Source organism: Mirounga angustirostris, unplaced genomic scaffold (assembly GCF_029215605.1).
Source record: "Mirounga angustirostris isolate CCGP_5_RB_7025 unplaced genomic scaffold, mMirAng1.0.hap1 SCAF_8, whole genome shotgun sequence".
Taxonomy (NCBI): domain Eukaryota; kingdom Metazoa; phylum Chordata; class Mammalia; order Carnivora; family Phocidae; genus Mirounga; species Mirounga angustirostris.
The window spans coordinates 22,489,495-22,516,296 of NW_026991716.1; the positions used below are offsets into that span (position 1 = coordinate 22,489,495).

Below are 26,802 nucleotides of genomic sequence, written 5' to 3' on the forward strand. Positions count from 1 at the left end.
CCTGCTTCTCCCTCTCCCTCTGCCTCTCTCCCTGCTCATGCTCTCTCTCTCTATCTCTTTGTCTCAAATGAATAAATAAAAAAAAAAAGAAAAGAAACTAGCCAGGAAAAGTCTGAGAAGAAAAAAAGAATGAGGAGGAGGTTGGTCCTAACACATATTAAAGCATATTTTAAAGCTATTTACTTAACACGTGTGACTAAGAAAACAGATCACTAAAACAGAACAGAGAACCTAGAAATAACAATAGGAACTATGTGATGAAGGTGATAGTTAGCATCAGTGGAGAAAAGATGAATTATTTAAAAACTACTACTGATGGGGCGTCTGGATGGTGTAGTCAATTGAGCTTCCTGCTCTTGGTTTCGGCTCAGGTGCTGGTCTCAGGGGTCCTAGGATCAAGCCCCACATTGGGCTCCGTGCTTGGCATGGAATCTGCTTGGGATTCTCACTCTCCTCACCCCTGCCCCTTCCCCCCAACTCTCTCTCTAAAATGAATGAATAAATCTTTTTTTTAAAAATGTATAAAAAAATTACTACTGGTAAAACCAGTTGACCATTTGGGAAGAAATGAAGCTCTTCCTTGATTCTAATTCTCAAAATAAATTCCAGAGAGACTGAAAATTTTAATGTCAAAATTGAAAACAAAAGAGACTAGAAAAAAGCACAGTACAGGGGAAAAAAATCTTAGATAGGAGAAGACCTGAATTAAGGAAGAAACACAGGTCAAAAGCCATACATGAATTTACCTGCAAAGCATAAAAAAATAATTTACTTGCATAAAAACCTATCATTTCTTCATGACAAAAAATATATGTATAATAAACAAAATCTAAAGAAAACATACAGGGAACAATACTTCCAACACCTACGATACCTATGACCTATGCATTGGAGGGCAATGTGATAATATCTACCAACATTTTCAAAGCAAATAGTTTTGACATACGAACTGTACTTCTAGAACTTTTTCCATAATCTCATGTGTATGTACATACTTTACTGAAGTACTATTTGTAACAGGAAGAGATCAGAAACAACCTACGTGCTCTATAAAAAGGGGACAGATTCGATACATTATGTACATCCATAATTTGTGTTATTGGTGCAACCCTTACAAATATTGGGGTAGGTCTTTGCATGCTGATTTAAAACAGTCTCCAAGATACAAGGTTAAAAAGAAAACCAAAGGTCCAGACTGTGTGAAAAGCAAGCTTCTATTAGTTCAATAAAGGGGGAGGAGTATGCTTATTATATGCATAGACCGTTTCTGGAAGAAAACACCAGATGCTGGTAACACTGTTGCCTCTGGAGACAGGGATTAGCAGACCAGCGGTCTTGCTTGCTTTTCATTGTTTACCCTTTTATCATTTTCCATTTCATCTCGTGCTTTTATTACTTTTCCAATTAAAAATAGTTAATAGAAAAGCCAGGAAAACAAGGTGGAAGCAGGACATTTTTACCTTAAAGAAAATAAAGGAAATTAAAGCAGAAAGATAAAATGGAAAAGAAACAGCAGACATTAAGGCAATTTTATATACTTGAATAGTGTGGAGATACAGAGCTGTAAAATCAAACATGCCATTGATAAAACAGGAAAAATAATAGGGGACTATGAAAGAAGAAGGGAAAAGATAACCTCTGGAGGCAGACAAAGCCAAGAGTCCTCAGTGCAGGCTATAGGTTGGAAATGGGTACCCACTGAGTATCCCCCAAGGATGCCTGAAGCTGAGCCAACCACACAGGGTCTAGGCAAGACCCAGAAGCAGAAAAGGGCAAGAAGGACAGAGGACGTGCAGGCTGTGGGGGGTAGGACCAGGGTGTGGCAGGGACGCTCCTCCAGTCCACTCTCTTTTGAGCACAGATGCTGTGGTTTGGAGAACGATGGTTGAGGATGGGGTGTGAAGTAAAGGCTGTGCCTCTGGAGCATCCTATTCCCATGGAGACGGTGGGCTTGGGCAGATTGTTGGGGAAGTGGGTCTGGGCAGACAGCATCTGGACAGAACTTGTTTCCATTAGTGATCCCATGTGACAAAGACAAGCAGTGGCCCAAGTGGTTTCATTGGGCTCCAACCATCTCCTCTCTCTAGGCAGAGAGAGCCCCATTTGGACTACTCAGGGAGGCGAAACCCTTAAGAAGCAGACACTGGGTCTTAGGTAATTAACAATAAAGGAGACGTAACTATTTGGAACCTGACAAGGATTGAGTGCAGAAGTAGGTAAGTGAATCCACTGTCCTCTTTTTTTTTTTTTTACGTTTTTATTCATTTATTTGACAGAGAGAGTGCGAGTAGGCAGAGCAGTAGATAGAGGGAGAGGGAGAAGCAGGCTCCCCACTGAGCTGAGCAGGGAGCCTGATGCGGGGCTCGATCTCAGGGCCCTGGGATCATGACCTGAGCCGAAGGCAGAGGCTTAACCAACTGAGCCACCCAGGCGCCCCCACTGTCCTCTTTTAAGCCAATCACTAAAAAGATGTGCAAAACGTACAAAACATTGCTGCCTTTCTAATTTTCTTTTGTCTTGGAAAATATAGGGTTTTTCCATAAAAGAAGGTTTTTTATGTTAACATACAATTTTTTTAATCAATCAATATTTTAGATTTTTCTGTTTTAATTTCTATTATGGTAAGTATGGCATAACCCACATAAACAAAAGCTTCTTCACGGTCTTCAAAAACAACAATGATGACAACAGCAATAGTTACAATAAAGAGGTCCCAGGACCAAAAACTTGAACTACTGATTTGGGAGTAACACCAGTAGCTCCATCTGGGAGGATGTGCATGGCTTTCAACTGTTCTGAGGTTACCTTTTAGTAGGTCCCCTTTGGCTCTGTCCCTCGATCCCCTGAATTGAAGCCATAATCTCAACCTCTGAGTAGATTCTGGCATGGTGACCAGAGACCTACTTAGCTCAGGATCCCCTCCTCCTACTTCGAAGATCTCTGCCTGTGTGGGAGGTAGAGGGACACAAGGTAGAATATATTCAGTCCTGAGATGGCAGTTGGGTAAATAAAACCTATTTAACCGAACCAAGGGGATTAAAAAGTGGGGTAGAAAGTGAAGACAGCACAGCATGGATCAGGTAGCATTTGGGCCAAATCTTGAGGGACATGTTGTATTTGGCCTTGCAATGTAACATACAGAGATCTGAAACAATCTTAGATACCCTGATTTCATCATGGTAAAAGCAAGTCAGTTCTTGTCTCCTGCCTACTCTTTTTTCTATCTCTACATCTCCTCCTATAACCAGGCATCAGTCCTCCATCTCCTTGGCATGCCTTATAATAAGACAATTATCAGAAGTGTGTTTAGAAATACTCTGGATGACTTGACACTGAGAGTAAGCTCAAGATTAGGTGATGGCAGGGGTGCCTGGGTGGCTCAGTCATTAAGCACCTGCCTTTGGCTCAGGTCATGATCCCGGGGTCCTGGGATCGAGCCCTGCATCAGGCTCCCTGCTCAGCAGGAAGCCTGCTTCTCTCTCTCCCACTCCCCTGCTTGTGTTCCCTCTCTCTCGCTGTCTCTCTCTCTCTCTGTCAAATAAATAAATAAAATCTTAAAAAAAAAAAAATTAGGTGATGGCATAAGCCTGTGAAAAGACCAGAGGCATTGGAGTAGGGCAGAACTCATTTGGAATTTTGGCTTTCCCATGTCTTTACTCTGGGATCTTGAGCAAATTACTCAGTTCTTTAATCCTCAGTTTCCCCATCTGGAAAATGGACACAGTAGTACCAGCCTCTCAGAATTAAGGCAATTGATCATAAACATTTGTGGAAGCATAGTGCCTGGGACAAGGCACTCATGTAATGATGGTTAACTTCTTTCCTTGTGTTCCCACGTCCTCCCTCCACCCCTGTAGAGACACTCAGATGAGGATTCCAGCCATGACTGGGTAACCTTTGTGAGGATAGAGCCATCCGCACATTAGTTCTTGGGTGAGGTAAGAGGTTAACTAGACTAAAAAACACAATGTGTGTCACATGTAAGTAGCCGTTTCAGTGATTTTCTGTTAATGGCAAGTCAGTGAAAGCACAGGTACTATTATGAGAATTTGAGGTAGGTTAACCAGACCATATTACCTCTGGTCAAGACACATTCTGGGAGCAGGGCTGTTTATCTGTTCTTGCCCACATTGGATTCTAGAATTTTTTTGCTGTAATAGGCAGAACACACCCACTGCTATCTATGCAAGAGTCCTTACCTTGGGACTTCATGAAAACAACAAAGAGATTCAGTGAAAATGGCTGACATTCTTTCAAACAGAACGGGAGCTATATGCAATTTTCTGTACGGTTAACACGGAAACAATATTAAAAATATTATAGGGTCTCATTGAATGCTGGGCTAGATCACCAGACAGCTGTTTTCTTCTCAAGCCGAGCCAGGCCCACACAGAAGCAACCATGTCTAAGGGACCTGCAGTTGGCATTGATCTTGGCACCACCTACTCTTGCGTGGGTGTCTTCCAGCATGGGAAAGTGGAAATAATTGCCAGTGATCAGGGAAACTGAACCACCCCAAGTTATGTCGCCTTCACTGACACCGAACGATTGATCGGTGATGCTGCAAAGAATCAAGTTGCGATGAACCCCACCAACACAGTTTTTGATGTCAAACGCCTGATTGGATGTAGATTTGATGATGCTGTTGACCAATCTGATATGAAGCATTGGCCTTTCATGGTGGTGAATGATGCTGGCAGGCTCAAGGTCCAAGTAGAATACAAGGGAGAGACAAAAAGTTTCTATCCAGAAGAGGTGTCCTCTATGGTTTTGATGGAGATGAAGGAAATTGCAGAGGCCTACCTTGGGAAGACTGTTAGCAATGCAGTTGTCACGGTACCTGCATACTTCAGTGACTCTCAGCGTCAGGCTACCAAAGATGCTGGAACTATTGCTGGTCTCAATGTACTTCGAATCATCAACGAGCCAACTGCTGCTGCTATTGCTTATGGCTTAGACAAAAAGGTTGGTGCTGAAAGGAATGTGCTGATCCTTGACTTAGGAGGTGGCACTTTTGATGTGTCAATCCTTACTCTTGAAGATGGGATCTTTGAGGTCAAATCCACAGCTGGAGACACCCACTTAGGTGGAGAAGACTTTGACAACAGAATGGTCAACCATTTTATTGCAGAGTTCAAGGGCAAACATAAGAAGGACATCAGTGAAAACAGAGGGCAGTTCGTCGTCTCCGTACTGCTTGTGAATGTGCTAAGCATACACTTTCTTCTAGCACGCAGGCCAGTATTGAGATTGACTCTCTATATGAAGGAATCAACTTCTATACCTCTATTACTCATGCCCGGTTTGAAGAATTAAATGCTGATCTGTTCCGTGGCACCCTGGACCCTGTAAAGAAAGCCCTCCGGGATGCCAAGCTAGACAAGTCTCACATCCACGATATTGTCCTGTTGGGTGGTTCTACCCCTATTCCCAAGATTCAGAAACTTCTACAAGATTTCTTCAACAGAAAAGAACTGAATAAGAGCATCAGCCCTGATGAGGCTGTTGTTTACGGTGCAGCTCTCCAGGCAGCCATCCTTTCTGGAGACAAATCTGAAAACGTCCAAGATTTGCTGCTGTTGGATGTCACTCCGCTTTCTCTTGGCACTGAAACTGCTGGAGGAGTCATGACTGTTCTCATCAAGCGTAATACTACCATTCCTACCAAACAGACACAAACCTTCACTACCTACTCTGACAACCAGCCTGGTGTGCTTATTCAGGTATATGAAGGTGAGCGTGCCATGACCAAGGATAATAACCTACTTGGCAAGTTCGAACTCACAGGCATACCTCCTGCCCCTCGTGGCGTTCCTCAGATTGAAGTCACTTTTGATACTGATGCTAATGGTATCCTCAATGTCTCTGCTGTGGATAAGAGCACAGGAAAAGAGAACAAGATTACCATCACTAATGACAAGGGCCGCCAGAGCAAGGAAGACATTGAGCGCATGGTCCAGGAAGCTGAGAAGTACAAAGCTGAAGATGAGAAACAGCAGGCCAAGGTGTCCTCCAAGAATTCACTTGAGTCTTATGCATTCAACATGAAAGCAACTGCTGAAGATGAAAAACTTCAGGGCAAGATCAATGATGAGGACAAACAGAAGATTCTTGACAAGAGCAATGAAATCATCAAATGGCTTGATAAGAACCAGACTGCAGAGAAGGAAGAATTTGAACACCAGCAGAAAGAGCTGGAGAAAGTCTGCAATCCCATCATTACCAACTGTATCAGAGTGCAGGGGGCATGCCAGGAGGAATGCCTGGAGGCTTCCCTGGTGGTGGAGCTCCTCCCTCTGGTGGTGCCTCCTCTGGACCCACCATTGAAGAGGTTGATTAAGCCAACCTGAGAATAGGTCTAACATTGTTCCACACAAAATATTTGAAGGACCCAAATTTGTAGCAAATTCCATGGCAGTTTTTTTTGTTTTTTTTTTTTTAAAGATTTTATTTATTTATTTGACAGAGAAAGACACAGCAAGAGAGGGAACACAAACAGGGAGTGGGAGAGGGAGAAGCAGACTCCCCGCCGAGCAGGGAGCCCGATGCGGGACTCGATCCCGGGACTCCAGGATCATGACCTGAGCCGAAGGCAGTCGCTTAACCAACTGAGCCACCCAGGCGCCCTCCATGGCAGTTTTAATGTTGAGCTGCTATAGTAAATAAACTGGGCATTCTTGATACTGAATATGGAATATGTGCACAGGGAAAGGAAATAAACATTGCACTTTATAAGCACTGTATTGTTAAGTGGAAAATGCAATGTCTTAACCAAAACTGTATTTAAAATTGGCACCATAAAAAAATATTATAAATAATTGCCCAGAGATTCTGGTTTCAATGTCCAATTTTTAAATGAATGTTGCTTTATTGTGTCAGAGCACTTATTACTATTTGCAGTAAGCTCCCAGAGATGATTGCTCCACATTTGAGAACAGAGTCCTTTACCCATGCTATTCTAGAGAAATCTGTTTCTTCTATTTCTGACAAAAATCTGTTGCTACTTATTTCCCAGTGAGTGACATCCCTCTTCTCTCTTTCTGTCTCTCTTGTCCCTTCCTACCACAGTCCCTCCCTCTCCCCCCCTCTCTCTCCCTTTCCCCCCTCCCTCTCTTTCTCTCTCCCCTCAAGCCCCTCCTCTGCATTACTGGCTCCAAGGCCAAAGTCAGAGACTTTACTCTACAGCCAGCCATTTCTATTTCCTTACTTCTGTGCTCTGTGGAACTGTTAGTGAACGGGGGTGGAGGAAAGGGTTTATCCAGGCCCTGGTAACCAACACTCTACTCTCTGTTTACCTGAATTTGACTTTTTCAGATTCCATATATAGGTGATATCATACAGCATTTGTCTTTTTCTGTCTGACTTATTTCATGTCCTCAAGGTTCATTCAAGTTGTCAAAATGGCAATATTTTCTTCTTTCTCATGGCTGAATAATATTCCATTATATATACACCATGTCTTTTTTGTCCATGAATCCATTGATGGACATGTAGATCGTTTCTATATCTTGGCTTTTGTGAATAATGCTGCAATGAACCTGAGGGTGCAGATATCTCTTTGAGATCCTGTTTTCATTTCTGTTGGATATATATCCAGAAGTGGAATTGCTGGATCATATGGTAGTTCTATTTTTAATTTTTTTTAGATACCTCCATACTGTTTTCCATAGTGGCTGCACCAATTTACATTCCAAACAACAGTGCACAAGGATTCCCTTTTCTCCACATCCTCACCAACACTTGTTATTTCTTGTCTTTTTGATGGTAGCCATCCTAACAGGTGTGAGGTGATATCTCATTGAGATTCTGGGTTGCATTTTCCTGCTGGTTAGTGATGATGAGCACCTTTTCATATACCTCTTGGCTATTTGTATGTCTTCTCTGGAAAAATGTCTATTTGGTTCCTCTACCCATTTTAAAATCAGGTTGTTTGTTTTTTGCTATTGAATTACATGAATTCTTCATAGGATTTGGATATTAATCCTTTAACAGATATATGATTTGCAAATATTTTCTCCCGTTCCATTTGTTGCCTTTTACTTTTGTTGATTATTTCTTTTGCTGTGCAGAAGTCTTTTAATTTGATGTAGTCCCACTTATTTCTTTTTGCTTTAGTTGCTTGTGCATTTGTTGTCATATCTAGGATATTGCTGCTAAAACTAATGTCAAGAAATTTGTCCCTATGGAATCTACTAGTAGTTTTATGGTTTCAGGTCTTGTGTTTAAGCCTTTAATCCATTTCATTTTGTGAATGGTGTAAGAGAGGGGTCTGATTTTATTCTTCTGCATCTGGTTATCCAATTTTCCCAATACAAGTTATTGAAGATACTATCCTTTTCCCATTGAGTATTCTTGGCTCCCATGTCAAATATTAGTTGGCTGTACAGTTGACCCTTGAACAACACAGGTTTGAACTGTGTGGATCCACTTATATGTGGACTTATTTTTTAATAAATACAGCATAGTACCATAAATGTATTTTCCCTTCCTTAGATTTTCTTAAAACTTTTTTCCCCTCTAGCTTACTTTATTGTAAGGACAAAGTATATAATACATATAACATACAAATGTGTATTAATCAACTGTTTATGTTATTGGTAAGGTGTCCAGTCAACAGTAGGCTGTTATTAGTAGTTAAGTTTGTCAAACTTAAGTCAAAGTTAAGTCAAAGTTATACACAAATTTTCAACTGCCCAGGCAGGGGGTTGGGGACACCCTTTACCCTTGCATTGTTCAAAGATCAACTGTATATGCAATAATTTATTTCTGGGCTCTTGATTCTGTTTCTTTGGTCTATTTTTTTCCAGTACCATACTGTTTTGATTTCTATAACTTTGTGGTATGGTTTGAAATCAGGAAATGTGATACCTCCACCTTTGTTCTTCTTTCTTAGGATTGTTTTGACTATGCGGTTCTTTTGTAGATCCATACAAATTATAGTATTGTTTTTTCTATTTCTATGAAAAATGCCATTGGAATTTTGATAGGGGTTGCACTGAATCTATAGATGACTATTGATAATATGGACATTCAAACAATACTAATTCTTCTAATACATGAACATGGGATATCATTCCATTTGTGTCTTCTTCAATTTCTTTCATCAAAGTCTTGTAGTTTTCAGGGTATAGATCTTTTACCTCCTCAGTTAATTTTTTTCCTAAGTATTCTATTGTTTTTGATGTTATTGTTAATGAGATTGTTTTCTTTATTTCTTTTCCATATGGTTTGTTGTTAGTGTATAGAAATGCAACTTAAAAAATTTTTTTTTGTTATCACAAGCTACAGAGTTGTACAATCTCACTTTATTTTTTAATTTTTATTTTATTTTATTTAAATTCAATTAATTAACATACAGTGTATTATTAGTTTCAGAGGTAGAGTTCATATAAGAAATACAACTGTTTTTAGTATATTGATTATTTATTTATTTATTTATATTTATTTAATTTTTTAAAAAAGATTTTATTTATTTATTTGACAGAGAGAGAGATAGTGAGAGCAGGAACACAAGCAGGGGGAGTGGGAGAGGGAGAAGCAGACTCCCCGCTGAGCAGGTAGCACAACTTGGGGCTCGATCCCAGGACGCTGGGATCATGATCTGAGCCGAAGGCAGATGCTTAACGACTGAGCCACCCAGGCACCCCAGTATGTTGATTTTTTATACTGAAACTTTACTGAATTTGTTGATTCATTTTAGCAGTTTTTTTGTGGTGTCTTTAGGATTTTCTCTATATAATATCATACCATTTACAACAAAGATAGTTTTATCTCTTTCTTTCCTGTTTGGATGGCTTTTATTTCTTTTTCTTGCCTGATTGCTTTGGCTAGGACTTCCAGTACTATGTTGAATAAGAGTGGTGAGAGTAAGCATCGTTGTCTCATTTGTTATCTTAGAAAAAAAGCTCTCAGATGTTCCCCATCGAGGATGCTCTCAGCTGTGGGCTTGTCATAGGTAGCCCTTCTTATGTTGAGGTGTGTATGGTCATTGCATTCTTCAGCTCCAACATTTGGTTCTTTTTAATGTTTTCTATCTCTTTGTTGAACTTCTTATTTTGTTCTTGTTTTGTCTTCCTGATATTGTTAAATCATTTATCTATGTTTTCTTGTAGTTCTCTGAGCATCAAGAGATTTTTTGAATTCTTTGTTCAGCAATTCCCACATCTCTGTTTCTTTGGTGACAATTAATGGAAGTTTACTGTATTCCTTTGGTGGAGACATGTTCCTTGATTCTTCATGATCCCTGTAGCCTTGTGTAGATGTCTGAAGCAGTTACCTCTTCTAGACTTTATAGATTGATTTCAGGAAGAGAAGCTTTCACCTGTGGATGGGGGCATGCTGGACTGTGCTGTGACCCTGGGTTTAATGGTGTATGGTGCCAAGTTTGGGAACACAAGGCAGCACTGGGTCTGAGGGGGCATGATGTCTCTTTGGCTCAAGTCACTGGGGCCCACAACATTAACAACTGTATGGTCCTTGGTGAGAACTTCAAAGGGTCTGCTGTGGCTACAATAGCTTTTGGAGTCTTCAGCAGCACTTCTAGGTACCAGGAACTTCAGCAGGCAGTGGTGGTGGCCAGAACCATAAGTGTGCACACACTCAGCTGTGGGGGTCAGCTGCAGGTGCCTATGTAGTGGCAGGGGTGTTACAGACACACACATAGTGATGGGGCCAAGGCAGATACCAAGGGCTGGGGCCAACTATGAGCTCACCAGAAACTGGCCCTTATTATCAGGCTGCTCTCCTGTGGCTGCATATCCTCCTCCCAGGCATGCATACTGTAGTGGAGGTCAGTGACAGGAATCACCCAAGGGACATGCCAGTACACAGTGGAAGGGGCTAGCTGCTGGGCACAGTGCTGCTGGCCAGTGACAGAAGGCAGGGTTTGATGCAGACCCACAAGCAATTGGATGGGGGGAGGGCTCTGGCTGTTGGCATGCTCACCTGTGGCTTTACACTCTCCCCCGATTCCCACCCCCAGGGCATGCATACTCTTGTGGAGCAGATGATAGGTCTCAGCCTGGTGGTATGTAGATACACACCTAGAGGGGCTAACCTCCATGGGCACAGCAGGGCACAGGAGGGGGGTCAGCAGGGAGAGGGTTCTAGGCTAGGGTCTTGTGCTCATGCAGCTGCAGAGGCCCAAGCTGGCTGCAGGCATGGCTCCAGGGCCCTGGCAGAGGTGAGGAGGGATTCAGGTATCTTACACTTGCACAGCTGCAGGCACGGAGACCTTGGATGGCTGTCAGATGGCTGTCTCTGGCAGGGTCAGGATGGGAGAGAATGAGGAGGAAATTAAGCAACTAGTGTCAATGAACAAATCTGTTTACCTATGGGGTAAAATCTGGCAAAATCTGCAGGGTGTCTGTGGCTGCTGTGCTGGTCATTGGCTTTGTCAGTAGCAAAGTTTGCTGAGTTTGTCTGCAGATCAGATCTCTGTAAACTGCATCTGCTCTCACTGCATGTCTGCTAATCAAGCCACTGCCTTTCTTCCTTGTTCCTAGCTAGCTCTGTGTGTTTCAGTTTTGCTAGTCTGGTTGGGGTGAAACTGAAGCAGGTCACTTGCCCAGTGCCCCAAGAGGCTGGAAAAACTTGTTGCTCATCCTGCTCTTCTTTCCTGGTGAAAGGAACTCTTTCTAGCTGGCAAGTTCCTTCTTGATGCTCCACAATGCCAGTTTGGGGTATGGGATGATACAAGCAAATGCAATTCTTGATTATTCTCAGTTATTTTTGTTACACTGTGTTGCTAAACTTTCTAAGTGGACTCTAGAGGTCTCCCAGAGCTGTTTTTGTTTGTAGATAGCTGTCCAATCACTCGTGGGATAACGGGGAAGCTGTGTTCTCCATCACCATTTTTTCTGCAACTATTGATCCCTAGTATGTGATGAGTCACTTCTCTCTTGCTACTTTCAAGATTCTCTCATCCTTACACAGGGGTCATGTTACTCCTCTCTGCATTGTTCCTATTTTAGTATATGTGCTGCTAAAGCAAGCTTGCAGGATTTTCTGTCTTGATAGTTTGATTATAATGCCTCTTGGTGTGGGTTTCTTTGAGTTTATCCTACTGGGGTTCATTGAGCTTCTTGGATATTTATTTCCATGGCTTTAATCGAATTTGGGAAGTTTTCAATCATTGTTTCTTCAAATAATCTCTTTGCCCTCTTCTCTCTCTCCTCCTTCTGAGACTCCTACAATATGTATGCTGGTCCACTTGATTGCATCTCACATGTCCTATAGTCTCAGTTGACTTTTCTTTTTTTTTTTTTTAAAGATTTTATTTATTTATTTGAGAGAGACAATGAGAGAGGGGAGGTCAGAGGGAGAAGCATGACACTTACACAAGGCTACAGAGGATCATGACCTGAGCCAAAGGAAGTCACTTAACCAACTGAGCCACCCAGGTGCCCTCAGTTGACTTTAGCCTTTTTTTCTTTTTTGTTTCTTGGACTTGAGAATGTTGATGATCCTGTCTTCAAGTTCACCATTTCTTCCACCTACTTAAAGCTGTTCTGATTCTCTTTCATGAATTTTTCATTTCAGTTTTTGTAGTTTTCAGCTTGTGATCTCTTTTTTATGTTTTCTATCTTTTTATTGACATTTACATCTTGTTCATACATCATTTTTCTTGCCTCTGTCTAAAGCTTCTTTTAGCTCTTTGACCATCTTCAAGACAGTTGTTTTAAGGTCTTTGTCTAATAAATCTGCCATCTGGTCTTTCTCAGGGATGGTGTCTGTTCTCTATTTTTTTTCCTTTGAATGTGTCATAGTTTCCTGTTTCTTTATATGCCTTGTGATTCTTTTTGTTGAACACTGGACATTTGAATCTTATCATGTGTTAAGTGTGGAATGCAGATTCTCCCCTTGCTTGTTTTTGGTTTTGTTTTTATAGAAATCAGCCTGAGATAAAAACCTAAGGTCTTCTCAGGTCTTTTCTGAGCCTGTGCCTTTCCCTGGGTACATGCTGTGACTTTTTAAATTCAAGTGTGTAAATGTATATGTATTCATATTTTTAAATGTGTATGCAGTTGCTTTTGAATGTCCTAGTCCTTAAATGTCTAGCCCCCAAAAGGAAAAAAAGGGGAGCATGAAGGGAAAAAAGTCTCCCAAAACAGGGGCCAACTGTTTAAATCCCCCTGAAAGCACTTTGGCTGGAGAAGTCAGGGTTTATAAAAATGGCAATGAAAACTACAACAATGTTGCCTATCTCTGTGTCTGCATCTCTGCAATCAGAAGCAGCAATCAGTGATCAGAGACAGATCCCTATTATTTAGAGGACAAGGTCCTTCTTACCCATCCTAGCTTTTGCAAACTGTGTGCAAGCTGCTTCAGGAACATATGCATGGCTCCCTGCCAGGGGTCTGGTGGGTGGGGGATGCTACTGTGTTAAGAGTTGAAGTTGACCAAAATTAACTACAACTTACCATTTAAGCCTTCTTCTAGATGTTGCAAGCCTTCAGTAGATTCCCTGGGTATAAAATAGCTACATCAGAGAAATTTCTGCCAGTGCAATTGTTGTCTACATGGAAAGAGGGACTCTGGATGCTTCCTACTTCACCATCTTCCTTACCTCCAAACTTCTCTTTTTGAAAAGAGATCTCAAACTATTCTACCCAAACTTTTCTTTTGAGGGATGCCTGGGTGGCTCAGTCAGTTGAGCATCTGCCTTCAGCTCAGGTCATGATCCCAGAATCCTGGGATCAAGTCCCACATCAGGCTCCTTGTTTAGTGGGGAGCCTGCTTCTCCCTCTGCCTGCTGCTCTCCCTGCTTGGCTCTCTCTCTCTCTCTCTCTGATAAAAAAAATATATATATCTAAAAAAAACCCAAAACCCCCAGAACTTTTCTTTTGAAAAAGATCCAAATTAGGCTCTCAATCAAAGAGGCCATGTACTGCTATAATGAGCTATTATTATTCCCATGTTAAAGATGAAGAAACAGAGTTAGAATAGCCAATACCTTACCTGTTGAAGGTTCTAGCAGTTGTTAAGTGTTAGGCCCTACAAATTCCAAAACTGCTTATCTCAGCTGCTGTGTTCTTTTGGCAGAGGGTAGTTCTGTGGGTGTAGCAGGATGCAAGGGACTCTCAGGCACAGCACATAGTGTACATTAGCTACCTTAGGTGGAAAATTTGGTCTTCTGAGGGCAAGCTCCCTACTTGCCAGTGCCTTCAGGCCTGAAAGAAGAGCCCATCATCAGATTCTCAGCGTGGGTAGTAGTAGCAGGGGCTCCGTGTTGTGTGTGCAGAGGAGGATGCAGGTTCCCACTTCAGGAACACAAGAGTCCTCTGGGGCCAGAGGTGGTGGTGAAGGTCTGGTAGTCCTGACAAACATCAAGCCTGTCTCACAGTGATGATATCCACGAGATCTTCATCACCTCACTGCTCTTCCTTCCAACGCTGGCTCTTCTTCAAAGCTTCCTCTGCAGTGAGCCCGCTCACATCTTCCTCACCCTGTAATCGAAACCCCCTTTGTCCTCAGGTCTCTTCACAACTTCCTCTCTGAAGGTTGCTCTATCTCCTTGCTCCCCCTGAGGGAACTGCTTCCCTTGCAGCCCTCTGGAGCAAGTTCTGCTAATTCTTCTATACTTATTCCCCAGTTCCATGAGCTCAGAGGGACTACCAGCTTTCTGTCCCTTCCCATTGTCCCCTTCAGGCCAATACTTACTTTCCTTTAAGCACTGGTTTCCTCCCTTGAGGTACACACTACTCAGTGATCTTACCCACCCTCCTCCTTAGGCTGCCACCCTCCTTCTTGCATCACTGACATTTTTTGTGTAAAAAATCACAAGGTGAAGTAGGGGTCCCTGATGGACAGCACAGAATGCACAGTGTCAAAATAGAGCCTGTCTTTAAATGTGTTGTTGCCATTCTGCTGGGCCCAGATAACCATGAAAGAGAGTGATCATATGGAAAAGTTCTTACAGAATCATCAAGAGCTTTCTATCACCAAAATTTTAGTCTATCATCTATATTCTATACAAATCTTAGGATACAGATGCTCATAACTTTAATGGAAAATGAAATATTTAGTAGACAATGACTCTGAGAAATTGAGCTTAACAAGGCCATTTAATCACCCAGAATTTATTAACCACATACACTGTAGAAAACTATTGAAGGAGAGCAATGCTGACTGATTTTTAAGGAGCCTTCTGACTCTAACAAAGACCTCAAGCTGGAGGAAACAGAGGTAGATACCCTCTTTACTATCTTCACGAGGGTACAGAACCACTTAGCAGAACTCCACAGTACCCATAACTCACCCATAATTCTTTCCACTTTGTGATATTTAATGCTATTATAATAAGGATAAAATGAGCAATATGTTAGTGTTTATAATGTACATAAAACTTGAATTGCTTTTTAAATATGACATCTTTACTGAGAATGGGTCATGTGAACTTCTAGGCTTATATGAGTCATATTTTTTAAGGCTTACTGTATTAGATTTTGGATCTAAGATATGGTGCTCAGCTATATCTGGGATTAAAAGAATCACTGTAGGCCCAATCCAAGAATGTGTCTTCACTGCCATATTAATTGGATTTATAGCACTCCAGACACAAGTGGATCAGATACAGACCATTACAGATTGGGACAACCACCAGAAAGACAAAGGCATACGTGGGGACCACCAGAGTTGAAATCACTATTTTAAGGCAAATGTATGGTTTGGAAAGTCTGCTTTTTAGCACTAAGTAAGTTCATGAAGTTGAGGATATGTAAAAGTCAGATGGCCAACCATCCTGTTTTTCCCAGGCCTAGGGTGCTGGGCTTTCAGTGCTAAAACCAGGAGAGATCCAGGAAAATATACCGATGATAGAAACACAGAATATACTCACAAATAAGAGTTGGTCACCAATCTAAAAGATGCCTTTATGAAATTAGCAGCTTAAAGTTGACTTTTAACCTGATCTCAAAGGACATATAATTTTATAAGAAATTAAGAAGTTTTTGTAGAATGGCAAAGGAAGTTGGGTAAAATAAAAAGGCAAGACTGCTTCATCTTTGTATTCATAACGTGCTAACATGTTCCCTCCACCAGGACGATGCAAGAGTCTAGCTTGGAAAATCAGAAGTGACTGGGTCAGGTCAGTCCGGGAGAATTAAGCACTGAGAATGGCTAATTAATCCTGGATTTCATCACAAACCAAATGGGCTAAGTTCTCACGTTTGTCAGTTAATCAGGGCTGAGGAAGGGGAAGAAAAAGAAAGAAAAGAAAGAAAGAAGAAAGAGAAGAAAGAGAAAAAGAAAGAAAGAAAGAAAGAAAGAAAGAAAGAAGAAGAAAGAAAGAAAGAAAGAAAGAAAGAAAGAAAGAAAGAAAGAAAGAAAGAAAGAAAGAAAGAAAGAAAGAAAGAAAGAAAGAAAGAAAGAAAGAAAGAAAGAAAGAAAGAAAGAAAGAAAGAAAGAAAAAGAAAGAAACCATGGCCACCTACCTGGAAAAATCCAATAGAAGTCAGAGTTAGGCACCAGGGTGCACATGGAAATCCTGGAATAAAGCAGGTAAGCCTCACCCTCTTGAAGATGAACCCCTGACATTTAGGGGGATAAGAGGTTTCCTAGCTGTTAAAAAAAAAAACAAAAAACAAACAAACAAAAAAAAACTGTGTATTAACAGAAAATTTGAGGTATATTAAAGTCAACAGATTAGGAGACACTGGCCTTTGAAAAAATGGTTTACTACTCACAGTTCCCAAGAGGAGGGGGCAGGACACACCCCGGGTTGATCTGGAGGCAGAGGGAGAGGGAGTAGCTGTGGGCAAGAGCCTTTGTTGTGGTTTCTGTGGGAAGGAATGGTTGAGGTGGGTCCCAGGATGGTGAAACCATCCAGTGACACCTGTAGCCTTCTCAGACTTTCAGGGGTTAGAACCATCCCCCTGTGGTGGCAGCATGGGTCATTTAGTGGTCAAAGGCCCCTGGAAAGAAGTACAACTTCCCCTCTTCTTGCTAGACACAGGGATTAAGCCCCTAAGCCAGTATCTTTGCTCCCTGGTCTGCAAAGAGAAATGTTGGAAACCCTCAGAGAGTGAGTGTCTTCAGAAGTCCTGGTCAGGAATCCTGATCAACTGGAAGGAGAAAAAACAGGTATGGGATTAGGGATGAGGCAAAGCCCCTCTGGGAGATACAGTAACTATGCTTTCCTGCCTGGCTAGACTCACAAAGATCCAACAAAAGAAGAGCACAAAATTGCATATATATACCTTTTAACCTTTCCTCTGCCTGCCACCTCCCACTTTCTTATTAGATCAATTCCTGGTTCTTTGGGGATATTTTGTACAGAATCCAGGTGCTAAGAAAATGATAGAATCCAGAAAGCCACAGTGGATGGATAGAGTGAAGAGACCGGCAGAGAGGAAGGAGGGGAAAAGGGAGAGGGGCCAAGTGGGGTCCGTGGGAAGCTCTGATGGAAGGCGTGGGTGCCAGGGGAGAGAAAGATGAAGAAATAGAACCTTTTGTAGATGTTGTGCTGTGTCTAAAAACTGTTTCCTCTTTCAAGTTCCCTCAAGAGACTAAATACAGATTTGGACTCCTCTCAACCCTACTTTTGTAATGTCAGGCTTGTTATTTCTTGGAAGGCGACACCATGCCAGGACTGGGCCATACTGGGATCCTGTGTTTATATGGATTACACTGTACTGAGCTGTGTTTTCATAAACGACAGTCAGTGATGATTTTGCTGCTGTCCAACTTCCATAGAAAAACAGAAAAAGTATTTTTGGCGTTCATGGTTTGGGAAAGAGAGAAGTCTGGGTATCACTCCTAAGAACAGTGAACGCTCCGATTTCATTTCCCTTCCCCACTCTGCAAGCCCAGACCTTTCTATTCTGATTCTCAGACTTGGAGGTGAATACGACCTTTTTATTTTTTTTCTGAAGAAACATCTACACAATGCCAGAAATATTGGAGGCAAAGTAAAACCTTCACAGCCAGCAGTTTGGTCTACGGATCACAAAATGACCAAAGGGGATGGTTTGGCCCACTTTCTCTGTTATATTCCACAGCTTTTCACTCAACTCTCTTAAGAGTGACTCAGGTTTAAGACGAACACAGAGACTTTGTGACTTTTCTTAGCTGAGAGATTTGGGCTGCTTTGTTTTGAATGGCCGTATTGTCCTGCCAAATGGAACTTACTTCTGGCTAACTGATGAATTCAGGACCTGAAGCCTCCTGAAGGAGACGGTGCAAATGGAAAGGGGATGTGCAGGGCCTCTGTACCAACAGTTAAGCCAAGCAGGGACACTGCTCTCTGGCATCTCTGATGGAAAACCTCTGCTGAAAAAGAGCCACCCTCCTGCAGCAGTTTAAAGTCAAAAGACTAGCTGCTTGCTACTTCTTATTTTTAACTCTGAGGGGATCAATTAGAGCCTTCAGATGTCGTCCCCAAAGGTCCCAGTCTGAGCCTGCTGACTCAGGAGAGGCCCACAGCACGCCCTCCTGGGGCCGCGGCGCTTCTCCTTAATTGGTTTGAAAAACTGCAGCTGGATCCTGCAGCCTCTGCCATCAGGCTGGGTCCGGGAGCCCCGAGGGATGAGGGATGGGAGGAGGATGACAGCTCGGCTTCCTGCCTCGCAAAGCCCCTCCACTTCCTTGCCCGCATCACCCTTCCCTTCCCTCCCCTAAGTCTGTGTCTGGGAGCTCTCCACCAAAGGTTCTTGAAAGCCTGGTCAGCCTCCTCTCGTCTGTGATGACATTTCTGGAGGCAGCACTTCCTGCTTGTGCCTATGCCTGCCGGCTGGCGAGTCATCAACAAGAGGATTCCTCCTCCTGGACCTCTGCCCCAGGCCCAAGCTCGCGCGGCCCGCTTCTATTATTACCTTTGATTTAAAGCTCACTGTCAGCTTTTCCTGCCAGCATTTATCCTTCTGTTCTTCAGCTGCTCCCTTTCCTGCTTCAGGGTGCCAGAAGTCCGCTGCGGGCCCGCTGGCCTCGCCAGGCCTCCCCGGGGAGGCAGGACCACCTGTCGCTCTGCGATGCTCAGAGCGGGGCAGCCAGGCTGGCTTGCAGAAGCAAGAGCTCTGTTGGCTGTAGCCTTGGTTTCCTCATCAGTAAATGAAGAGGGTTACAGAAGAATTCCAGCTAACACATGGAAAAGGAGTAATAGAATTAGAATGTCCACGATTTGTAATTCCTAATGGGCCATGGACTTGGCAATGAGCGTTAATGGCTGCTAACATCACCAGAAAGACCACCAGACTGCGGATCTTCCCGGTAGGAGGAAACACCACCGTCTGTGAAGTTGCTCTGTCCCCCAGCCCCACCACAAACACAAAACAGATCCTGAATCTCCTCAAACCTCTGGATCTAATGAAGAGTTTACAGGAGACAAACAGGCAGGAGGAACGTGTTAAAAAAAAAACAACAAAAACAAATGAAGATACAAAATTGAGGCTCTGGGAATCTCTACAATACAAATGACCCACATATCAACAAAATATACATGGCGGGGGGAAAAGAGATGGAGGTTTAGCCTATACGTGAGATAAAAGAGACATATCAACCAATCAACATGGATAAAAAAAATAAATTTGTTCTCAGGTCTCTTTTTGCTTTCAGCTGATAAAAATTTTCCTCAAACAAAACCACACGCTACGGAGCCCTGCCCACTTGGTCTCACGCCCTCTGCCCTCACACCTGGGGGGCTCCCTGAGCACAGCCCTCAAATCACCAGACTGGAAGCTCCCGAGGCTCCTTGAAGCTCTAGCAGTCTGAGATCTTGAGACTTGGATTCTCAGGAATGGCCTGAGGGGAGGAAAGAGAAGCTGCAGTAGGGCAGACTTGTCTGCCCTGTCCCCATTGTCTAAGCACCCCAGGCAGAGGACTGGCGGGGACAAGAAAGTAGCAAACGATACTACCACCAATGACAGCTGCTCCTTGGTGGCCCTCCCTGTAGCCTCAGTTTATCTAAACGTGAGTTGGGGGAAACAGGGGCCAATGGCCCCAGGGCCCATCATCACCCTGGGGACGAGGTTGAAGAGGTAGGCCACACTGAGGTTTTTGGGCTTTGTTTTTTTCTTCTGTGCAATAGAAAGTTATTGAAAGCTTTTAAAAACTGGCTCAGAATGATCTGATTTATACACATGGAAGACTTACGTGTTTAAAGGACTCTAGGGGCACCTGGGTGGCTCAGTCGTTAAGCGTCTGCCTTCAGCTCAGGTCATGATCCCAGGGTCCTAGGATCGAGCCCCGCATCGGGCTCCCTGCTCGGCAGGAAGCCTGCTTCTCCCTCTCCCACTCCCCTTGCTTGTGCTCCCTCTCTTGCTGTGTCTCTGTCGAGTAAATAAATAAAATCTTAAAAAAATAATAAAATAGGGACGCCTGGGTGGCTCAGTCGGTTAAGCGTCTGCCTTCGGCTCAGGTCATGATCCCAGGGTCCTGGGATCGAGTCCCGCATCGGGCTCCCCGCTCCGCGGGGAGCCTGCTTCTCCCTCTGCCTCTGTCTCTCTGTCTCTCATGAATAAATAAATAAAATCTTTTAAAAAAAATAATAAGATAAAAGACTCTAATGTTGGTTTGGAGAATGAAGTGAGAGGATAAGCCTGGAGACAGGGAAAACTGCAAGCTTTATTCACTAATGTTATTGAAAAATGATGGGGTACCCAAGAGGATTGAAACCTCGTGTCCTCACAAAAACTTGCACAGCATTGGTCATAACAGCACTATTCATAATAGCCTCAAAGTGGAACCGACCCTAATGTACACCACCTGAGGATGGAACAACAGAATATGAGATATCCATACAGAAGGGTATTTGGCCATTAAAAAGAAAAAGGGCCAAAAGAATGAAAGAAAGAAAGAAAGAAAGAAAGAAAGAAAGAAAGAAAGAAAGAAAGAAAGAAAGAAAGAAAGAAAGAAAGAAAGAAAGAAAGGAAGAAAGAAAGAAAAGAAAGAAAGAAGGTACTGACACTGACAGGTGCTACAGGAAAGATGGAGCTTGAAAACATTATGCTAAGTTAAAGAAGCCAGTCACACAAGATCACATAATGTGTGATTCCATTATATGAAATGTCTGCCACAGGCAAATCTCTAGAGACATGAAGTAGACTAGCAGGTGTCAGGGAGAGGCCAGCAGGGAGAATAGGGGGTTAACTGCTGATGGCTGTGGGACTTCTTTTTGGGGAGGTGAAATGTTCTGGAATTGGACACTGGTGATGGTCGTACAACTTTGTGAATATACTAAAAACTAATGAATGTCACACTTTAAAATAATTGAAATTAAATTAAAATAATTTTTTAAAAAGATGATGAGAGCTAGAACAAAGATGGTAAGGGGGATGGAGTAGGTTCTAGAGCTTTTAAAGAAAAGGAATGGAATTTCATGAGTGGTTGGGCATGGGCGAAAGAGAGAGGAGGCTGGTTCTCAGGCCCCCAGAAGCCCCCTGACAGGCTGTGGAGCATGGAAGGTACAGAGCCCGGGCAGCGAGTGAATGACAGCCATGGCATGGGAGGGGGTCCATTGTCTTAATTATTTGGAATTGTTTTTCTGCCTCTGACACCCATTTTTAAGCTACAGTGGCAGGAACGCCCTGTGGCGTTCCAAGCTTGGACTTACCGTGAAGTAGTATGTGGAAGAAAGAGCTCAGGAGTGGAATTAACTGGTTGGGTTTTCAGTCTTGGCTCTGCCACAAGCTTACTGTTTCTCTTAGCTGGATTATTACTCTTTTTTTAAGTTTATTTATCTTTTTTTTTTTTTTTTTTTTTAAGAAATCTCTACACCTAACGTGGGGCGCAAGCTCGCTACCGGGAGATCAAGGGTTGCAAGCTCTTCTACATGAGCCAGCCAAGCACCCTTTTTAGCTGGATTTTTTTTTTTAAAGATTTTACTTATTTATTTGAAGAAAGAGAGTGAAAGAGAGAGAACATGAGAGTGGGGTGAGGGGCAGAGGGAGAAGCAGACTCCCCACTGAGCAGGGAGCCCGATGCGGGACTCATCCCAGACTCCGGGATCATGACCTGAGCTGAAGGCAGACACTCAACCAACTGAGCCACCCAGGTGCCCCAGCTGGATTATTTTTTTACAACTTCTAGGACTTAGTTACTCATCTATAAAATAAGGCCTGTGACCTAGGCACTCTCTGAGACAGTGCCCCCTGCAAGAACTTCCATGGTGACAGAAATGATCCATGTCTATGCTGTCCAATATGGCAGCCATTAGCTACCTGTAGCAACTGGGACCTTGGAATGTGGCAGGTGTTGACTGTTGGGAGCTCAGCTCTAAGACCCCTCCCAGCTTTAACATATCACTTTCTTTATGTGTTTCTACACATTCTTTCCTCTAGTCTTGTTTTCAAGTTGTAATGTATGAAGATAGAAAACTCAAAGATCTTTTTGATTTTTGTTTGTCTGGACAAAATGTCAACATGTCTGTGACATAATTAATGATAAAGGAAACTTTTTAGATAAGGATTTTGGATAACTGAGGAAAAACCAAAAGGATGCCCTAGCTGCAGAGTGTAGGAAGGTGAGGCATGAGCCCTGGGAGGACCTGGGCAGTGCTGTGAGCAGACAAGAACTGCCCGTAACTCCAGCTCATTCAAGGTGCCATGCAAGCAGGCCCTATTGTGCCTCTACTTCTGCCTGGGGGTGAGAAGTGGGGGCATCCAAGCATCTGGAGGCTGCTGTATCTGCCCAACCAATGGGAAATGACAGTTTGGAACACAAAAACCTACCTCCACCTGTGGACCTTTGTCCTCAGTGCATTTAAAAGGGGGCCCACTTGTGCACAGAAAGACTTTTGTAGGAGTGGTGGTGGGGGGGATTTTGCCCCCCAGGGACATTTAGCAATGTCTAGAGATGGTTTTGGTTGCCACACATTGGGGTGGGAGTGCTATTGGCCTCTACTGGGTAGAGGCCAGGGATGCTGTTTAACATCTTACAATATACAGGATAGCCCCTCCCCCCCGGCCCTGGCCCCAGTGAAGAATTATCCAGCTGCCCCAAATCTCAATAGTGCTAAGATTGAGACACTGATTTGTAGCAACATTCCCTGTAGAAATGCAAAGCTCTCTCATTGTATAGTCCTGGATTCCTAAAGCAGAGGCAAATTTTAAATAAATAAAATGGCTTATCTTCAGGATAATTTCATCATTCTTCTTCTTTTCATTAGCTAGAAAAAAAGGCCAGCAGTGTTACAGTTTCCTGCTATATTCAATTTCATATGATTTAGGCAGAGCCCAAATAACATTAAACAATTAAGTGAAAAGAGATCAGTCACAAGGTATTTTTATTATATTGATCAAAATAATCTTATATGAAAGGGATATTCTCTGTCTTTGTTCATTGATAATTGTGGCTTTCTTTTCCTAATGGTATGTATATATATGCATATGTTTGTATATATTTTCAAATGGGCTTTAATTTATAATTGTAATGTGGCTGTAAAGTGCTATTATTTATAAATTTAGTTAGATAATATTTACCAGAAAATATTTATCATGTATTTAATATTTTTTTCCAAGAATTTCACATGTATTAATTAACTATGAGCAATCTTACAAGATGATATCATTCCTGTTTCATAATGAGGGAAACAAAGAATAAGGTAGAAGTGGTTTCCTTAAAGCCATAAGAAGGATCAAGTTCCAAATACTTATTTATTTTTTAATTATTATGTTATGTTAATCACCATACATCATTAGTTTTTGATGTAGTGTTCCATGATTCATTATTTGCATATAACACCCAGTGCTCCATGCAGAACGTGCCCTCCTTAATACCCATCACCAGGCTAACCCATCCTCCCACCCCTCTCCCCTCTAAAACCCTCAGTTTGTTTTTCAGACTCCATCGTCTCTCATGGTTCCTCTCCCCCTCTGATACCCCCCCTCATTCTTCCCCTCCTGCTATCTTTTTCTTCTTTTTTTTTTTTAAACTTATAATGTATTATTTGTTTCAGAGGTACAGATCTGTGATTCAACAGTCTTGCACAATTCACAGCGCTCACCATAGCAATACCCTCTCCAATGTCTATCACCCAGCCGCCCCATCCCTCCCACCCCCCACCACTCCAGCAACCCTCAGTTTGTTCCCTGAGATTAAGAATTCCTCATATCAGTGAGGTCATATGATACATGTCTTTCTCTGATTGACTTATTTCGCTCAGCATAACACTCTCCAGTTCCATCCACGTCATTGCAAATGGCAAGATCTCATTCCTTTTGATGGCTGCATAATATTCCATTGTATATATATACCACATCTTCTTTATCCATTCATCTGTCAATGGACATCTTGGCTCTTTCCACAGTTTGGCTATTGTGGACATTGCTGCTATAAACATCGGGGTGCACATACCCCTTCGGATTCCTACATTTGTATCTTTGGGGTAAATACCCAGTAGTGCAATTGCTAAGTTCCAAATATTTAAATATTTCTATCCCTTAGGTTCTTGTATACAAATTAACTTAGAAAATAATTACTTTTTAGTTTAAACATCTAACCTTTCTATTTGCTCTGTTTTTAAAACTAAGTTTTATTATGGTATACTTTACATATATTAAAACTAAAATGTAGTTTGTTGAGGGTTAAAAACTCATTCAGTTTTTTTTTAAAGATTTTATTTATTTATTTGACAGAGAGAGAGGGAGACACAGCGAGAGAGGGAACACAAGCAGGGGGAGGGGGAGAGGGAGAAGCAGGCTTCCCACGGAGCAGGGAGCCCGATGTGGGACTCAATCGCAGGACCCTGGGATCATGACCCGAGCCGAAGGCAGACACTCAATGACTGAGCCACCCAGGCACCCCAAAACTCATTCAGTTTGGTGACATGGGGCTTAGCATAAGCAACTCCATTTTGGACCTGTTGTCTTATCTTCAACATGAGTTATGACTCCTGCCGTTTTTAAACTTTTAAGTTTTCTTTCCAGTTTTATTGAGCAATAATTGACAGATATCACTGTGTAAGTTAAGGTGTACAACATGATCATTTGATTTACATATATTGTGAGATGATCACCATAACAGCTTTAGCTACCATTCATCTTCTCATCTAGATACAGTAAAAAGAAAAGAAAGAGAATAAAGGAAAAAATTTTTTTCTCCTGTGATGAAAACTTTTAGAATTTACTCTCTTACCAGCTTTCCTGTATATCATCATGTTGTACATCTATAGTATGAATTTATCTTATAACTGGAAGTTTGTCCCTTATGGTCACTTTCCTTCAATCCTCCTCCCCCCACCTCCTGCCTCTGGTAACTACAAGTCTGATCCCTGCTTCTATGAGTTTGGTTTTTCTTTTCTATATTTTTAGATTCCACATATAAGTGTGATCATATGGTATTTGTCTTTCTCTGACTTATTTTTTTTCCATTTTTTTTAAAGATTTTTTATTTATTTATCTGAGAGAGAGAATGGGAGACAGAGAGCATGAAAGGGGTGAGGGTCAGAGGGAGAAGCAGACTCCCTGCTGAGCAGTGAGTCTGATGTGGGACTCGATCCCGGGACTCCAGGATCATGACCTGAGCCGAAGGCAGTTGCTTAACCAACTGAGCCACCCAGGCGCCCTCTCTGACTTATTTTACTTAGCATAAAGCCTTCAAGGTCCATTCATGTTGTCACAGATATTTGGATTTCTTTGATTTCGTGCCTAATATTCCATTGTATGTATGTATATATACTGATAAGGAAAATCTGTGTCCTAAGATGGCCAACCAAGCCAGTGAGAGAGTCCCAGTCCTTGCTCCGGGGCTCTTCCAGGTTCTTCTCCCTGGCCCGCTTCGCGCATGCGCCAAAAGTGCCAAGTAGAAGTGTATAAATTGCCCCCTTTGTTTGTGCTCAGGGCTCAGACCTTTGGAGACCACTCTCCTCTGAGCCTGCCTGGTGTTAAATAAACTTCCTATCCTCCAAGATCTCTGAATGCCGCTTAGTTCTTCCGTCGGGTGATCCAGTCCAGGTTCCGTAATAATACCACAGCTACTTCTTTATCCATTCATCCATCAACGGACACTTAGATTGTTTCCAGGTCTTGGCTAATGTAAATAATGCTGCTATGAAAAAATGGGGGTGCAGATATTTTTTCAAGTTAGTGTTTTCACTTCTTTTGGATATATTCCCATAAGTGGAATAGCTGGATCATATGGCAGTTCTACTTTTAATTTGTTGAGGAGCCTCCATATTATTTTCCATAGTGGCTGCACCAATTTACAGTCCAACGAACAGCACACAGGTCCCTTTTCTTCACATCCTTACCAGCATTTGTTATTTCTTGTCTTTTTGATGATGGCTATTTTAACAGGCATGAAGTGGTATTTGTGATTTTAATTTTCATTTCTTTAATGATTAATGATGTAGCATCTTTTCAAGTACCTATTGCCTTTTGTGTATTTTTTTTTTGGAGAAATATCTATTCAGGTCCTTTGCCTATTTTTTATTTTTTTATTATTTTTTATTTTTTTGCTATTGAGTTTTAGAAGTTCTGTATGTTTGGGATATTAACCCCTTATCGGATGTATGGCTTGCAAATATCTTTTCCATTCTGTAGGTTGTCCTTTCACTTTGTTGATTTCTTTTGCTGTTCAGAAGCTTTTTAGTTTTTTTTAGTTCAGTTTTTTTTTTTTTTTTTAGTTTTTGGATTAAAAAAAAAATTTTTTTTTTAGTTTTAGTTTAATGTACCCCACTTCTTTATTTTTTAGTTTGTTGCTCTGCTTTAAGTGCCAAATACAAAAAATCATTCCCAAAACCCATGTCAAGGAGTTTGGTCCTGTATTTTCTTCTAGGAGTTTCATGGCTTCAGGTCATACATTTAAGTCTCTAACCCATTTCCAGTTAATTTTTGTCAGTGGTGTATGTTATAGGTCCAGTTTCATTCT

At 42.1% G+C, this 26,802-nt stretch overlaps 2 protein-coding genes and 1 non-coding gene across 3 annotated transcripts in view; 2 read left to right on the forward strand and 1 right to left on the reverse strand.

The window, feature by feature from the left end:
• Positions 1-26,802, forward strand: part of LYRM4 (LYR motif containing 4) — a 282,708-nt gene that overhangs the window by 207,670 nt on the left and 48,236 nt on the right. The window lies entirely within an intron of this gene.
• On the forward strand, positions 4,329-6,416 carry LOC123837490 (heat shock cognate 71 kDa protein-like). Its single transcript, XM_045866421.3, is given in 3 exon segments — positions 4,329-5,167; positions 5,170-6,225; positions 6,228-6,416. Coding segments are annotated over 3 exon segments (1,935 nt in total). The 5' UTR covers positions 4,329-4,401; the 3' UTR covers positions 6,341-6,416.
• LOC123838063 (U6 spliceosomal RNA) lies at positions 11,890-11,992 on the reverse strand. Its single transcript, XR_006789400.1, has one exon. It is a non-coding gene; the product is annotated as a U6 spliceosomal RNA (small nuclear RNA).